This window comes from Cyanistes caeruleus, chromosome 24, assembly GCF_971803275.1.
Source record: "Cyanistes caeruleus chromosome 24, bCyaCae1.hap1.1, whole genome shotgun sequence".
In the NCBI taxonomy this organism is placed as follows: domain Eukaryota; kingdom Metazoa; phylum Chordata; class Aves; order Passeriformes; family Paridae; genus Cyanistes; species Cyanistes caeruleus.
The window spans coordinates 3,643,915-3,659,225 of record NC_141724.1 but is presented as its reverse complement, the minus strand read 5'-3'; the positions used below and the strand labels follow the sequence as shown (position 1 = coordinate 3,659,225).

Sequence of the window (15,311 nt, the reverse complement as noted above, 5' to 3'; positions counted from 1 at the left end):
TCTCTGACTGTTGAGAGCTCTTGCCCATCCTTCCTTCCTTTTCCTCTGCCAGCCCTGAATGGGGAAGGGTTTTTTACCATGATAGCCAAGGCTAGAGCCAGCTTGTGAGCTGAAGACCTGCAAAAGCAGCTGTCATGATTCAGTCTTGTACCGTCTGCTCATTCACTTGGGGTTTGTTCCATTTCCAAATTGCCGCAAAGTGTTCACACTAAAGGATTTGTACTTGCTGTGTCAGTCTAAAACCTGAAGGAAAATACATTTTTATTCTTTCTACTTGGGTGCTTTGTCTTTTTTTTTTTTTTTTCTCCTTTGTGGAAGTCCTACAATAAACAGATTATTTAATAACTGAGCCCTAGTCTTCATACATTCCCCTTGTAATTCTGTTCTGAGTCAGGGGCTCAGGGATGGAATTTGCTTCACTAGTGGACACTCAGTTTTGATTTCCAGAATGAGGCAGGTGAAGATTTTGTTGCTGGTGTTGTGATCTATTTTAAAAAAGGGGAGAAGAGTAAAAAATAGAACAAGTCTGCTGAATTTTTCCATTCTAAAATACATTTTTCTTCAAGTCTGTTATATCTCTGCTGTCTTACCTAGCTGAGAGTATCAATGAAACCTTCACAAACACTTTATTTTAGAGGGAAGCATAAAACAGGAAGATACGTGCTAGAACTGAACTGAATTGAGTGCTGCAGGAACCTGCAATCTACAACAAGTAGAGATGAAAATTATAATACAGGCTGATTTTGGGGTTCTGACCAGGTAAGAGCTGCTTTGTCTTCTGCAGAAATGGGCTGTGCCAAGGGCTGCTGTGGAGGGGTGTTGGATGGGATGGGAGATGAGGCTAAATCAGATTAATTGGGTGGTGCAGGGAGTTGATGCTGACTGGCATCATCTGCTGTGCTTTGCAGGTGCTGTCCCAGGCCTGCTGCAGCCCAGCATGTTGGTTTCTTGTTTTGCTGTTTGGGGTTTGTTTTGTTTTGTTTTGTTTGGGTTTTGGGGTTTTTTTTTTTGGGTTAGGTTTTTGGGGTTTTTTGGTTTTTTTTTTTCAGAAAAGTGCCCTTTTCCAGAGGTTGTGTTTGGTTATTGTTGCTCAGAGAAGGAAACTGATTCATGGCTCAGCTGGGAATTGGCCTGTCATGGTATTTTTCCAGTAAAAGGGCAACCTAGGATACGACAGAGGGTTTCCTCTGCCCTCAGGAGACAAGCACAAAACCCAAAACTGATATTTTGGTGGTGTTTTTTTTTTAATTCATAAGTAATGTCCTCAAAAGAAGGTATACAAACCCCCCCAAAAGCAGCAAATTGCCATCCTTCTCTTGTCCCTCTTGCTGGTAGACTCAGAAAAACTCTTGTGTCCATTTTGGGCTCTTCCCACCAAATAAGCTCCACAAGAGCTGTGAGCCAAGAATGGCCCCATGGGTGAAGAAAGCAGCTGTAGAAAATCCACAGAATTTGGTAAGTTTAAGCTTCCTAGAAGAGTCACTTCAAAGAAAAGGGCTGATGGAAGAAGAGCTCTGGATGTCCCTGGGAATAGAAAGAGTAAGTCAGCTGTTGGGAAATGGAGTATGACTTCAAATTTTATGCTTGTTTTATTTTGCACTTGGCAAGGGTTTGTGCTTTCCCAGTTTTGGGAGGCAAAGCAAAGACTATTTCTTCTTTAATTGCAATTAAAACCAGAGTGACTGCAGAACCAAAATCAGCTGTCAATCCTTTGATAATCAATACAACAGTGACATCAGGGATGCTGGGAATATTAAAAATCCCTGTGGGTTTTCACTTACGTGGTGATCAGCTCTGTCAGTCATTTCCCTCTTCTGTGAAAAAAAAAAAAAGAGAATTGCAGAGTTAGTGTATAAAACTGAAAGATTGTGATTTGCAGGTTTGTTTTCAAAAAGGAGTAAGTTTAAAACAAGATTAAAAAGCCCCAGAGGCCTGGGAAAGGTAATCTGTGTGAATTTGGGCTCCTGCCTTGTTCTCCATCAGTTTTCTGCCTGCTGCTCTCTCTCCCTCCCTACAGAGCAGTGTGTGACTGTGAAAGGGATGAAGCCACCCACCATCCACCCAAGCAACAGCAGTGACCTTGATGCATTAAGTTTTAGTTTTCATATTTTCCAGATTCTAATACACTGCATTAGTATATAACCCTCAACTTCATATAAAGTGTGAGCAAGTTCTCCTCACAGCTCAGTCAGACACAACAATCCTTTTCCAGCTGGAGAACCAAGGAAACTCTTGCAGCTTCAGGCCCAAAAAATACAAACAAGAGCGAATTGAGGTGAGCAAACTGGGAGGATGGGACTGCATCACCTGAAGCTGTAATTGGACAATTAACCCCAATATGTAAACAGACCAAAATTTATATAAGTGTGAAAACTCCTGACCCGGGGTCCATCTTGGGTGTAGCCTAAGCTGGACTCTTGTACAGCCCAAAGTGTATCCTTTGAAGGCCTTTTAATAAATCCCTACTTTATTCCTTTAACTCTGTCCAGCCTCTGTTCTAGGGAGCCTCGCACAGCATCACCCTGTGGGGCTGAATTGCTGCCACAGGAGCAATCCCACTGCACTCACCTTTATCCTCCACTTTGAAATCCGAGGGGAGGAGGTTGTCTTGCCGGTTGCCCAGCACGAAGGCCAGGAAGGAAAGGATGAGGGCATCGAGGATGCCGATGATGCACAGGATGTAGGCCCAGCGCACGGTGCAGGCACCCAGCGTGTATTTGTCGGTTTTGTCCCCACACATTCGCTTCACCTCGCTCGAGTCCCAGCCATCAGGGTAGATCAGGCAGCCGATCATCAGCCCTGTAGCTGCAGGGACAGGGGGACATCAGTGCTCCTGAGCTGATGATAGTGCATCAGATTTAGTTTTTTATGTTTTTTACATAAATTTATAGCTTTGTAGATTGCTGTAGCTTCTAGTGTTTTTCCCATCTTTCTTCCCTACCTTTAAGAACAATAAGCTAAACTTATGAAGACATTCCTAAATATTGTTTAGTCTTAGACTAAGAAGAGAACCAGCTTCAAGAACGTTCCATTTTCCAACCGGAATCTGGACCAGATATTAGAAAAGTGGGGCAAGAGAAACCTCTGGCCTGTTTCCAGAGGGTCTGGACCCAAGGGATTATTACCTAACCAACTAACCTTTTAACTGGACAGTGTAGGATAAGTGTACTAATCTATTAACCTTATAAAAATTGTAGAATTACTATACCATGTGTACTTTTCGCCATGTTGTTCATCTGGAAGCTTTCAGCTAAAGGTTTGCTTTTATATTCACTCCAATTGGAAAGATGTGTTCTATTTTCCAGGCATCAATACTGAAGTGGACAGAGCAGCTGGAGGACCAAGCATCTTGCTATGAATACATCAAGTATTATGGACTTGTCCTATGAAAGGTGCTGTGCTTGCTCATCCTTGTGGGCTCTGCTCCACAGGCAGGGAGGAGCAGGATCCTGCTGTGCTGCCTTCCCACAAGTCAAGGACTGCTGTACCAGCATCTTCTGCTGCAGTGTTGCCCAGGCAACGTCTCTGCTCCCTCTGCACAGAGCCCTGGCCATGTCACTCCAAGGAAATATCTTCTCCAAACAAAACTGCAACGGGTTTAGTCTGTGTGAGATGGAGACCCTGGCCTAGCACCTGGCAGTTGATTCCAGTTTAGGGTTTGCTAAGGTGGAGCTGTCAGCAGCTTTGTGGGCAGATTAATTCTGCTTGTTCAGCTGTGGTGGTTCACAGCAGCTCCTCCTGTGACTGCTCTCAGAGCTCACACACAGCCTTGGGAGCTGCTCCAGCCTGGCCACGGGGTACCCAGCACCTCACCTTTGCAGCTTTGCCGTGACAGTTTCACCATGCCTGGTGCCAGCAGGTTGCTGAAGGGCAGCTCATGCCCCAAAATCTCAGAAGTGCCTTTTTCCCTCTCTGAGAAATTGTATTTACTGGACAAGAATAATGACCAAGCTTGGGCTGAGTTCATATGCAAGGTTTTGGGACATGATTAACAAAAATTAACAAAAATCCTTCACACTCTTACACTGGAAGCAACCGGTGCAGATGTGAGGCAGTCCCTGTCTCCTCTCACACAAGAAACAACCCTGTGGTAGACTGGCAGATGTTTGTCCCTGCCCCTTGTGGACAGCTGCAGCCTTCTTAAATGCACCTCACCCCACACCGGTGCCCCTTCTCTGCCACCAGGTGCTCAGTAAACCAGAACCCCCTTCTGAGGCAGTGACCTTGTCCTTTGCCAATGTTTTCTTTCTCCTTGGCTTGGGGCCACACCAGCAGCAAGGTGAGCAAGCAGCCTCCTTGTCCTGCAGAAGATTTCTCTTCATGGAAAAGCACTTGGTTAACTACATACAGAATAAATCTTCCCTAACTGTAACTAACAGAAATGGGGGAAGCAGGAAAGAAATAATTTCTGTGAAATTGTGCCCTGGTACAGAGCAGAGGCTAGGAAATGAATCCCCTTTTAGCCTGTCCACTTTTAAAAATAATTCCTAAAATGCAGCAGTACCTGTGCATCTGGCCAGAACTGCCTGTGACAATTTTTTCTTCCCCCATTCAAAACAACAACAACAAAGTAATAAACCCAACTACCCCAGAAAAGCCTTTCTCTGCTGCTGCTCCCCAGGAGGCTGAGCTTCCCCAAGCTTCTTATCTAAATCTTTGCTTGAGCTTGATTCTTTAGCTGGGAACTGAAGAAACCCTGCTGCTGCCTCCCACGGCGTATCAGTGGGGCCGTGGCCAAGCTCACATGAATGATTCAGGTGCAGCTTGGGTTTCAGCTGAGGATCAGGAGCTGGGTTACCAGGTGGTTCAGGTGCCTTGGGAGAGAGATGGGGGAGGCTTGAGAACCACAGGGATGAGCAGCAAAGTGAGCAAATGCAAGTGCTGGTAGCAAGCCCATTCAGTCAGTCCCCTCCTCGTGTTTCATCTTCCTCATGCATTATTCCCTGAGCTCAGCAAACAATGGCCCAGCAAACGTCATCGCTGTCCCGTTGCTTCATTCCTGCAGGATCCCAAATGCAGGAGAGCCCTCTGTGCCCTGCGGGGGTTTCTTGGTGCTGTCAAACTGATCTGAAGCCTCCCTGTGGCTGAGCAGGGGCAGTGGTGCTGGGAGAAGCCCCCCCAGGTAAGTGGGGCCACAAAGTTTTGCAGCAGCACCCGGGGAAGCATCACCTGCGGTGAGTCTGCCGTGTCTCAGCTGCTCTAGAAGGAGTTCTTTACTCAAAACTCCCCACTGGTAACCAGTAAGGGGCAGCAAATGGCATGGAGCTGACACTGGGGTCTCTTAACTGGCCAAAGCCCCGCTCCCCATCCCCAGCAGAGTCGAGGGCAGAAAGAGAAGAGAGTGGCCCCATGGCAGCCCCCTGCTCCCCATCCCCAGCCCCGCTCACCCGCTGCCAGCTGCATCCACGCACACACTTTGTAGACGGTGGCTGCGTTGCAGAAGAAGAAAAGGCTGAAGCAGAGGATGGTGCCGATGATAAGGAAAGTGGAGATGCCTACGAAGAACATGGCAGTTTTGAAGGCACTGGAGGGGATGGTGCCGAAGTCCAGGGGGCTGCCCTTGCAGATGAGCTCACCGGTGAGCGCGTTGCCGATGCAATAGGAGAAGAGGCCGAAGTAGCCGGCCTGAGGCGTGTCGATGCTGTCGCCGATCCAGTAGGGCTGGATGAAGGTCACCACCATGAGGATGGAGAAGCAGAGCGTGAAGAGGGCCCAGAGCACTCCCATGGCCCGCGCGTTCCGTACATAGTTGGTGTGGTAGATCCGGGCCGCCTCCTGCGCCGGCAGCAGCTTGGACATGGCGGGGGCGGCGGGGAGCTCCTGCTCGGCCAGCGGCGGCGGGCCCGCCCCGGGGGGCGGTGGCGAGACCTCCCCCCACCCTCGGCGAGCCTGGGGGGCTCGGGAGGAGCCGCAGCGACTCCGCTCCCGCAGCCGGGGAAGGCGGAGCCTTTCGGGATGTGCTCCCGGGATGCTCCTGAAGGAGCCCTGTGGATGTGCCCTGTGTGCCTGGGATGCTCTCTGGGGATGCGCCCTTCGCCTCCTTCGTGTGCCTTGGGATAATCCAAATATCCCCGAAGTGCACCCCAGGGTGTGTCCTGGGATGCCCCCTGTGGCCCTGGGCTGTGCCCTGCGATGCGCTCAGGGCTGCTCTGTGTTCCCTCTGTGCCCCCAGTAACGCCCTGGGCTGCACCGTGCACTCCTGTGTGTGTCCCAGGATGTGCCACATGCTCCGGGATGAGTGTTGGGATGAGACCCGGGATGTGTCTTGACCCCCATGGGGCTGCGCCATCACCCCCAGGATCTCACTGGGCTCTGCTGTGTCCCAAATTCTGTGTCCCCTCAGCCGGTGTCACAGGGTCTTCCCACACTGGTAGGGAGCACAAAGGCTGCTTCATCGTTGGTGGGGGGGCTGCGGGCAAGGAGGGGACATCCCCACAGAATGCAGAGGGGGAAATGGCTCATCCTGCCAGCAGGACACACTGGGGCTGCACCAGATCTCTGCCCAAATCTCGGGTCCTGCTGCAAGAGGAGCCCCAGAGGGCTGCAGGCACTTGTGACCACCTGCATCCTGAGTGACCACACAGGTTCAGCTCCTGTTGTGGCACCCCGTGACAGTGTGTCACCCCACAGCTGGTGTCAGCCTCAGCATCACTCCTGTGCCTGTCACAGGCCAGGGCTGTGTGGCCATTAATCATAAATAAACAGCCAAGACATTAATCATGTCCAAGAACACTGTGGGCATGAAAAGCTGTGCCGTTCCCAGGGCTGCTCTCCTTCCATCAGCCCCACCCCGCAAGCACTGAAACACATAGCAAATATTTGGCAGGGTAGGCTGAATGAGCTTGGTGGGCTCTGGATCCTTGCAGGGGGCTGTGCTATCCTGCACAATATGACCTTTCTCCAGCGGGTTTCTTGGTGCAATTCCATTTCTTGGTGTAATTCCATTTGAGAGATGGAGGATCCTGTGGCTTTCCCATGGAGCAGAGCTCGTGTCGTGTCACCAGCCCTCACTTTCCCCATGAACCATCAGCAGCATCCAGCAAGGAGAGCATTCCAAAGAGCTCCAGCTCCACTGCTGCCATGGAGAAGCAGAGGAGGAAGGACTAGAAGCACAGAAATGCCATTATTTTTTGTTCTCTTGGCCAAAAGGGCAGGTAGTGGGGGGAAGTCACCTGGGAACTGGACCTGGTGCCCAGGTATTGCTGTTTCCTTGCCCTGGGCAGTGCAGCAGTGCCCCAGTGCCACGAGCTGAGGTGTGATAGGAGCAGCCCTGTCAGCTGATGGAGACAGCAGCTATAAAACACCTGCTGGCCCTGTGGCAGAGACACAAATAAGCCCACCATGGCCAAGGTGCTGCCTGCCTGCCTGCTCGTGGCTCTGCTGCTCCTGACCCCAGCCCTGTCGGCACAGCATGAGCGAGGGCTCATCTTCAACTTGGTAAGAGGAGACCAGCCCTGTCCTTGGTGCAGGATGCTCCCCACTGCTGCAAGGGACAAGCATGGAGGGCTGGAGGCATCTGCTGGGTTTTCTGGTGTTGTGAGGGAACTTGGAGTTTGGGAAATCAGCTCCATAAAGGGATAAGGGAGCACAGAAAGTAGATCAGACTGAAGCTCTCAGCTGCCTGAGCCAGCCAAGACCCCCACCCTGGGTGGTTCTCAGGGACTGGGGAGGGCAAATGCTTCCTCTGTGGCGTCTCAGCCCTACTCTCGTGAGTCCAGCAAAAACCACTTTGGTGGTTGATATTTTGGGCAAGACGGAGGAAATGCTGCAGAGTGGGAGGTTGGGGCATGGGGGCAGAGCCTCAGCCCAAAGGCAAAGCACTTCAACACCCACCCAAATGCCTTGGGCTCACAGCTAGGGTGAGATTAAAGGGGAACAAAGAGGGACCTGGTGTTCAGGCCCTGCCTTGTGCTGCAGGAGATCGGGGAGCTGTGCCTGCAGAGTGCCCAGTGCAAGAGCGGCTGCTGCCACCGGATCAATGGCCTCAGCTTGGCCCGATGCGCTTCGAAGGCAGCTGAGTCCCAGGAGTGCTCCCCAAAGGTAGGTGCTCCCCTGCTCCCAGGGCTGGGCAGGGATGGGGCACATCCCCCACACTGCACTGCATCCTTGTTCCCTGCAGAGCATCTATGGAGTCTACTACAAGTGTCCCTGTGAGGGAGGCTTGACCTGTGACGCTGATAAAACCATTGTGGGCTCCATCACCAACAGCAACTTCGGTGTCTGCAAGGACCCCCAGGACTCCTACAAGCAACAGTGAAGAAAGAGGCCCCCCTATGCTGCCCCTGCTACCCCATCTTTCCCCCTCTCCAGGGATTCCTGGGTCTGGTTGTGGGAGAATTTGAGTAAAAAGCAGCTTCTGCCAAGCTGCAAGGTGGTGTTTTCACTCAACCCAGCCCCCTGGCCCAGGAAAGGGACAGCAGGGCCAAAAGGTCCTGGAAAAAAGCCACATGGACATGATGGCTTTACCTGGATGTGTGTGCAATCATGCGTAATCTGGGCTAGGCCAGCAGCAAGCCGTGGGCTGAGCTCTGCTCAAGGGGAGTTTTAAAAAGGGGATGCAGGGCAGGAGAAGATGCAGCAGCCCCAGGACCTGAGGGAGTTGCTTGGGTTGTGATTGCCTTGCTTTATTTCCTGCTGTGGTTGCTCTGGCAGAAAACATTCCATAGAAAAGGTTTGTTGCCAGAGAAGAGGGACTTGCAGGCGGTGTTGAAGCTGTGGCTGCTCAGGGTGCTTGCTGGTTGTGTCCACCCCCATACAGCCCCTCTGCAGGCTCTGGATGACCAGAGCTGGACTTCTTCCTCAGGAAGGGCAGATGAGGCTCAGCCAGGTGGGAGCCCTCCCTGGAAAGGACCCTGTGCAGCAGCAACTCTGTGTGCCATGGAGCCCCTTGTGCAGCATCTTGTAGAGCTCCTGCTCAGGCTGCAGGATGTGCTGAAGCATTGGGAATTTGGGATGGACCTGGAGAGTGATGGTGCTGAAGCAGCTCCAGCTGGCAGCAAGGTCCCAATCCTCTGAGCCCTGCCCTGGACAGGGTGGGCTGCAGGGTGTGATGCCCAGCCCAAGGTCAGTGTTTTGAGCATGGGAAAGGAGCACAGCTGTACCACAGCAGGGTGAGGAAGAGGAGGCACCTGTCTGGCAGAGCTGTGGAAGCAGCAGGAGATGAGGGGATCATCAGAGAGGGTGTTCTTGGCTTCTCCAGTGCAGACTTCACCCCATGTTTTTCTGTCCTTGGGGCAGAGCAAGAACCGGGCAGCCACAGCACCAGTCCCCGAGGGCTCTGTGCCAGGTGGGTAGGCCACAAAGGCTGGGGAAAAGCCCTGGCAGCTGAGGAGGTGCTGCAGGAAACTTTCTTTTCAGGACAAGGGTGACTGGAAGCTTGAGAATCTGCACCTGCAGGAACACCAGGGACACACCTGGTGAGGGTGGCACAGCTTGGAAGAGTCCCCATTGTTGAAGGGGAACATGGGGGGCAATGTGAGGACCTGCTGGCCCCTGCCAGTCTGGCTCAGAGGAGCTGCAAGGGGAGAAAATTCTGACCTGGATTTTAGTTTTAAACTTGTGGCAGGTGGTGAAGGTCTGGAGGGTCTTGTTCTCATTGTCATGGTGGTCCTGGCAAGAGGCCACCAGACCGATGTCCTCAGTGGTGTAGGATGAGATGTGGGGTCAGGGGACAGGGATGGGGAGAGCAGCCCCTCTCCTGCAGCAGCCAGCCAGCCCCGGGCAGAGCGAGGAGAGTGGAACAGAGACTCGGGGTCCCTCCCTGGACTCTCCCTCTGTGTGGCATCCTCAGCCCCACATGCTGTCCCACACCAGTGGCAGCAGCCCGGAGAGGCTGGCATTTCCTGGGACATACACCGGGGCCCGGTGGAGTCCTGCCTACCCAGGGGATTTGCGTTCTTGGCAGGGACACGATGAGCAGCACCCAGCCCCGTCTGGACAGGGACCGGCAGAGGGCGGCGGCACCGTGCCCACAGCCCGGGGACCCCGGCCCGGCAGGGACCCCCAACCCAGGGGCAGCGCAGCCTTGGGGGTCCCTGAAATGCCCCCAGCTCTGACACTCCATGAGTCCTGCAGTGGGGGAACCTTCTGGAAAGAGGGGGAGTGATGTTTGGGGAGGGAGGGGCAGGCAGGGCTAATCTCTGATGTGCTTGATGGGGGGATTTTGTGGGGTCCCCATTTTTGTGGTGTCCCTCCGCTCGGGGGAGCACCAGAGAGGTGGGAAGGGGGTGGCCATGCTGAGCTGGGGGACGCATAAGTCCCCTCGCCTCCCCCGCCCCATCTCAGCCCTATATTTACTGGTGAAGCCGCAGCTTTATTTTGGCAGCTCTCGGCTGGTGAATGTTGGCTTAAACCGAAAACCAGACGCCTGACTCACGGCGTCTTAACAAACACAGGAAGGGGCCCCTGGCGGTGTGGGGTGCTGCCAGCCCCGGGGACAGGGGGACCCTCTAGCGGGGTGGGGGCAGCCTCAGCTGCAAAGCTCGGTGTGAGCAGGGCATCCTTATGCAGGCAGGCTTTGCTGCAGCGAGGTTCCCTGGGTGGGGGACGGGGGAAGGAGGGGTACAAGCATTGGGGTGCCCTTTCCTCCTCCCCTGCCCTGCGCGGGGGTCTCCCTGCTTGGTGACAATATGAGGCTGAAGGGGCGCTGCAGCGGAGGGCAGCCCGAGACCCTCCCCAGCCTCCCCCATCCGCGGGTTTGCCCCCCACTGTCCAAGCCCATCCCCTCCGGGTGAGCCAAGGGGTGCCCCACTTAGCAGGGCGGTGTGTGACACATCCTCCCACCCGCCCTGGCCGCTGTTACCCGAGGGTACAGGATGTTCTCACTCCACCGAGCTCCCGCTCCCCAACTTCTCCCCCCTTTCCGCCAGCCCTCGGCCTTCACCTCGCCTCCTCTGCACTGCTTTAACCCTTTTTTTTTTTTGCCCCAGAACACCGCCTTTTCCTCTTATTCTTTTTCTCTTTCATGATTTCCTTTTAATTTCTTCTCAGATGCGCTGAAACTCCCCCTCTGCCCATTCCAGGGCATCCCTGCACCCCCAAGTCGCTGCAGCTCTAGTGGGGTGCCCACCCAATGCCCAACTTTGCAGACACCCCTAGCAAAGTCACCCCACTCCCAGCCTTGCAAAACACTCCAATGAAAAAGTGTGTGTGTCTGGGGGAGGGTTTTGGGTGTTTACTCACCCCGGGGGCACAGAGGCTGCCAGCCCCAGTCCCAGGATGGGGGAGTGTGTTTTTTTGGGGGGCTGAGCTGCCCCTGGCCCTCAACTGGAAGGAACAGACAGCAGCCCTGCAGCTCCAGCTTAGGGCAGTGATTCTGGGGGACAGAAGACCCCAGGCACAACCTAATTCCATGTCCCCACATGCAGCACACCCCAATTTACTGTGGAGGCGCTCCTGGGGTTTGGGTTGAGGGGCACAGGGGATGCTCTGGGGCAGTCCTGGACTGCTTGTGCCTGAGGGGTTGCCCAGAGACATCTGGGAGTGCACAGAGGTGTTTGGGGGTGCACAGAGGCACCTGGGGCTCCCTGCCTGAGCCTTTACCCCCGGTGGTGCTGAGGACATGGCAAAGCCGTGGCTGGTGCAGCCCGGCCGGTGCTGGCCTCCTGGGGCTGCGGCTCCCGGCGGGGACAGTCCTCGGCACAGCAGGATCCAGAGGGATGAAGCACATCCTTGCAGGGTGTGGGACACCCCAGCCAGCACCAGCGAGTCAGGGAATCCCAAATCCTCGGGGAAATGCCCCAGTCTGCCCCCAGCACCCTCTGCTGGCCTGGGACACACCAAGCTGTGCCTGCAGCACCTCCGTGACAGCTTCAAGGTATGGGGCACAAGGGGGTGCAGACCCCAGGGATGTGGGTGCCTGATCCCATGACTTAGGGCTTTCCTAAATCTGGGCCAGCTTTTCACTGTCCCAGGGTGACGGCTTTGGGATGAAGCTGGTGAGAAGTCAACCTTCAAGCTCTCTCTGGAAGAAAAGCAACCTTTCTAGCAAAAAGAAAAAAAAAAAGAAATTCATTGAAAGCTCTGGTTTGCCTCCTCTTGCCAAAACCAATTGTTGATGATTTTTCATGGCTGCTTTGCCTTTGCCTGTGACAGAGGGAACAATGTCAGACATGGTCCTGTTCTCCCACTCTGATTTTTTCCCCCTGAAATTGGAAGAGGGGAAGGATCTGACTGTAGGACAGGGACCTGTCCTAAGGAAATATCAGCCCCAGGGGCTCCCAAACCTGGCATGAAGATCTCAGTCTTTCCATCCTCAGAGTTGGCTTTGGGGCTTTGGGGTCTCCTGCAGATGTCCCCCCAGAGCTGCCGAGGGCTGAGGACTGCCCAGCTCAGGGCAGTAGTGGAGGTTGCAAGTGGGACATGGGGATGCAGAAGTGACTCTGGGAGGACATCCAGGCACCCCACACACCTCCACAAGCCAGCCCTGATGTTGTCCACCAGGGCTCAGGTGGAAAAAATCCTCATCCTGAATAATTTGCGCTGCTGGAAGTAGTGCAATACAGGGAGGTGGGGAGAGCAAGGAGAGGTGATCTTGGGCTGCACCAGTCCGGACTGAGCTCGAGGCTGGGTGATTTGGAGCAGCCAGTTTGGGGGGAAAGTGCTCCCTGCAGCTGGGCTCCCCCTCAGTGGGTAATTTTAGCATTAAATTCCCTGAAATGCTGGCGAGCTGGGCTGGGGGAGCAGATCGAGGGTGAGGAGGGGAGGATTTTGGGAGAACTCTCCACGACATTGATGGGGATTCACTCCGGGGATGCTGAAAGGGTGTTGGGGGTGATGCTGGGGGGTGTGCAGGGGTTGAAGCCAGGGGAATGAGGGGGTGATATTGGCAGGGATGTCGGGGGGAACATGGGGAGAGCAGGGAGCGGGGGGGATATTGGAGATTGGGGGGATTGGAGAGGGATGACAGGGGGGTCCTGGGAGGTGCCGAGGGGATGCCGGGGGGATATTTGGGATGCTGAGGGAGATACTGGCGGGTTGCCAGGTGGGAGGTGGTGCTGAGGGGCCGCACCGGACCCCACCAGCCAGGAGCCCCGAGGGGGCCCTGACGCTCAGCGGGTCCGGGTGGCCCTGGCCGGGTGCCCCCGCGGCGGCCGGTGCTGAGTCAGGCTGTCCCCGGCCGGGACACCGCGTCCCCACGCCGGGCGCCTGGCACCGCGCCCGCCCGCTGCTGCTCCCGGCAGCCGCAAGGCCCGGGCCGGCCCCGGCGGCTCCTCCGGCCTCCTGGGGCTGCGGCTCCCGGCGTGGACAAGCTGAGACCGGGTCCGAAGCCCCGGAAGCTGCCGGCGGGGCTTGGCGGGGCGTAGCGCTGGTGTAAATCACGCTGTGTGCCCATCCCCGCCGGGTGTGCCTCCGACCCGGGGCTCTCCTCTCTCTCCCGGAGAGGGTGGGGATCTCCAGCAGTTTTTGTGTCTCAGATCCGTCTGGCAGGAGCATCTCCAGGACACAGTTGAGTTTCCTCGGGGGGATCGATCCCCGCGTCCCCCCCGCGCCCAGTCCAGGGCAGAGGTGCTGGCTTGCACCCCCATCCTGACAGCCCCAGCCTCCCCCAGCCTCCCCCAGCCTCCCCCAGCCTCCCCCAGCCTCCCCCAGCCTCCCCCAGCCTCCCCCAGCCTCCCCCAGCCTCCCCCAGCCATCCGCCCACCCGTCAGAGGCTGGTACAGTTCGTTACGTCCAGACCGGAATGTACTTTGTGTTAGAAGTGGCCACAAGCCAGGACGGCAAAGCCGGGCTTTATTTATCCTCCCTGCTCCCGCCCCGCTGCTGCATCCTGCCCTTACTCGTGTGGGGCTGGATCTCCGGCATGGCTGGGGGAGCCCTGGGCTCTGCCCACCTCTCTGCTGCTCATTGCCAGCCAGGGAAGGCAGCGATTTTCCCCGTTTCCTCAGAAGATAAATAATCTGGGAAAATACTTGTGTCCTTTCATGTGGTAAAAGCCGTTCCCGGTGTCTGGAAGGAAGCGGCATGAGCAAGATGGGAACTCGGGGGTGGATCTAGGCCCAGTGAAGGAGGAGATGCCCCTGTCTGCTGGCTTGGGGTGGGGGACGGTTTGCAACATTTTTTGGGTCACAATCTGGTAATTTATGGATTGGAAATGCACTTGGAAAGATGCAGCTCTGGCCACACTGCAGGGTAGAGCAGGATCAGTCCTGTGACAGAACAGAAACTTCTCTGGGGGTCCCCACATGTGTGGGGGATGCATTGGCCCCTCTGCTGTTAAAGGGTCACGGTGGGAGCCATGAGTCCAGGCAGAGAGGGGAAGGCTGTGGCAGCCCCGGGGGGGATCAGAGGGATTGCCCCAGCCTGGGTCTGGCCCATCATTCCACGACTCCAGCATCCCTCCCAAGAGCCTTCCTGGGAGTTTCATACAGAAAGCGCCTTCCCAGCAGCTCTACATCCCGGGCTTCGAGCGTCCTCACGCCAAGCAAGTGCTCCTGCCCTCCTGCCCCATCCCCCCAGGTCCCCACGTCCCCACGGCCCGTCCGTCCTGCTGGCAGTTCAGCTGCGCCTGCAGCCAGTGGCAAGGACACGGTGTTCTCCTGTACTCTGTTGTGCAAGCCCTGGCTGCACCTCCCGTAAACACAAAGCTTCCCACGACCAAGGCACCGGCTCCTGCCATGCTGCACCCCCGGTGCCAGCGGCGAACCTCGGAGGGGTGTGCACGCCTCGGGGTCAGGGTGGGTGAAGGCTGCAAATAAAAAGCTGCTTGGATCCCCAAAATGGGCAGTGGTGATCTGGATTCTGGGGGGAAGGATGGGTTTGATCCCCTCGGGAAGGGGAGGATCCCTGCCCCGGGGACCATAGATCTGTGCTGTCACACACTAAAGGAAACCAAGAGAAAAGAGAAAACCCCACTTCCTCCACTCTCAGGAGATTCACTTATGTGGCTCTTCACTGTGCAGCCAAGGTGGAGGGACTCCTCTCCTCCGCACGCTCTCAAGGCAGATTAACACTGGTTATTTTTAGCAGAAGACAAGGATGAATAAAAATATCCCCTGCTTTATTTTAATTTCTTTTTTTCTCTCTCTTTCAGGAACGCTGCTCTCACCTCACTCGAGGTGCTTGGGAGCCAGCAGGGCAGGTTCCTTGGCTTTTCTCCCTGCTTCCAGACTTTCCCCAAGACTCCCTGTCCTTTTGGGGCTGGGCTCAGGGCTGGGGCAGGACATGTGTGGCCAGCTGGAGGGCGAGGGGGAACAACCAGTACCCCTGGCAGGAGTCACAAAGCCAAACGGGATTATTTATGGAACAGATTTCCTCCAGGTTGTGTTACAGGGATGGGGGTGAACAGGGCAGACCCCAGCATTGGGCAAGTG

At 55.2% G+C, this 15,311-nt stretch overlaps 2 protein-coding genes and 2 long non-coding RNA genes across 6 annotated transcripts; 2 read left to right on the top strand and 2 right to left on the bottom strand.

The window, feature by feature from the left end:
• Positions 1-1,225: 1,225 nt before the first annotated feature.
• Positions 1,226-5,924, bottom strand: LHFPL5 (LHFPL tetraspan subfamily member 5). Of its 3 annotated transcripts, XM_023942067.2 has the most exons (5): positions 5,577-5,855; positions 5,388-5,495; positions 2,569-2,805; positions 1,782-1,814; positions 1,226-1,524 (listed from the first exon to the last, which is right to left on the bottom strand). In XM_023942067.2, the coding sequence occupies exons 1-4, from the start codon at positions 5,797-5,799 to the stop codon at positions 1,798-1,800; spliced, it is 585 nt and encodes a 194-aa protein (XP_023797835.1). In that variant the 5' UTR covers positions 5,800-5,855; the 3' UTR covers positions 1,226-1,524; positions 1,782-1,797. The 3 variants fall into 3 exon arrangements, with proteins under 3 accessions (XP_023797835.1, XP_023797834.1, XP_086718305.1); XM_023942066.2 differs by having other exon boundaries at positions 5,388-5,924; XM_086862179.1 differs by lacking the exon at positions 5,388-5,495.
• On the top strand, positions 1,678-4,596 carry LOC147649418 (uncharacterized). Its single transcript, XR_015279075.1, has 2 exons — positions 1,678-2,275; positions 3,306-4,596. It is a non-coding gene; the product is annotated as an uncharacterized LOC147649418 (long non-coding RNA).
• A 1,394-nt stretch (positions 5,925-7,318) lies between the features above and the next one.
• CLPS (colipase) lies at positions 7,319-8,363 on the top strand. The gene is made up of 3 exons (XM_023942271.2): positions 7,319-7,437; positions 7,918-8,040; positions 8,120-8,363. The coding sequence occupies exons 1-3, from the start codon at positions 7,342-7,344 to the stop codon at positions 8,255-8,257; spliced, it is 357 nt and encodes a 118-aa protein (XP_023798039.1). The 5' UTR covers positions 7,319-7,341; the 3' UTR covers positions 8,258-8,363.
• A 240-nt stretch (positions 8,364-8,603) lies between these two features.
• On the bottom strand, positions 8,604-9,895 carry LOC147649417 (uncharacterized). The gene is made up of 2 exons (XR_015279036.1): positions 9,538-9,895; positions 8,604-9,390 (listed from the first exon to the last, which is right to left on the bottom strand). It is a non-coding gene; the product is annotated as an uncharacterized LOC147649417 (long non-coding RNA).
• Between the last annotated feature and the right edge of the window lie 5,416 nt (positions 9,896-15,311).

Bases quoted from the DNA above. Each gene is read 5' to 3' on its own strand.
- LHFPL5 (XM_023942066.2), bottom strand. From the start codon at position 5,799: ATGTCCAAGCTGCTGCCGGCGCAGGAGGCGGCCCGGATCTACCACACC. The intron at 2,806-5,387 runs GTGAGCGGGGCT...CTGTCCCTGCAG, and splicing joins GTGGATGCAGCTGGCAGCGG to CTACAGGGCTGATGATCGGC.
- CLPS (XM_023942271.2), top strand. From the start codon at position 7,342: ATGGCCAAGGTGCTGCCTGCCTGCCTGCTCGTGGCTCTGCTGCTCCTG. The intron at 7,438-7,917 runs GTAAGAGGAGAC...CTTGTGCTGCAG, and splicing joins GAGGGCTCATCTTCAACTTG to GAGATCGGGGAGCTGTGCCT. The intron at 8,041-8,119 runs GTAGGTGCTCCC...TGTTCCCTGCAG, and splicing joins CCCAGGAGTGCTCCCCAAAG to AGCATCTATGGAGTCTACTA.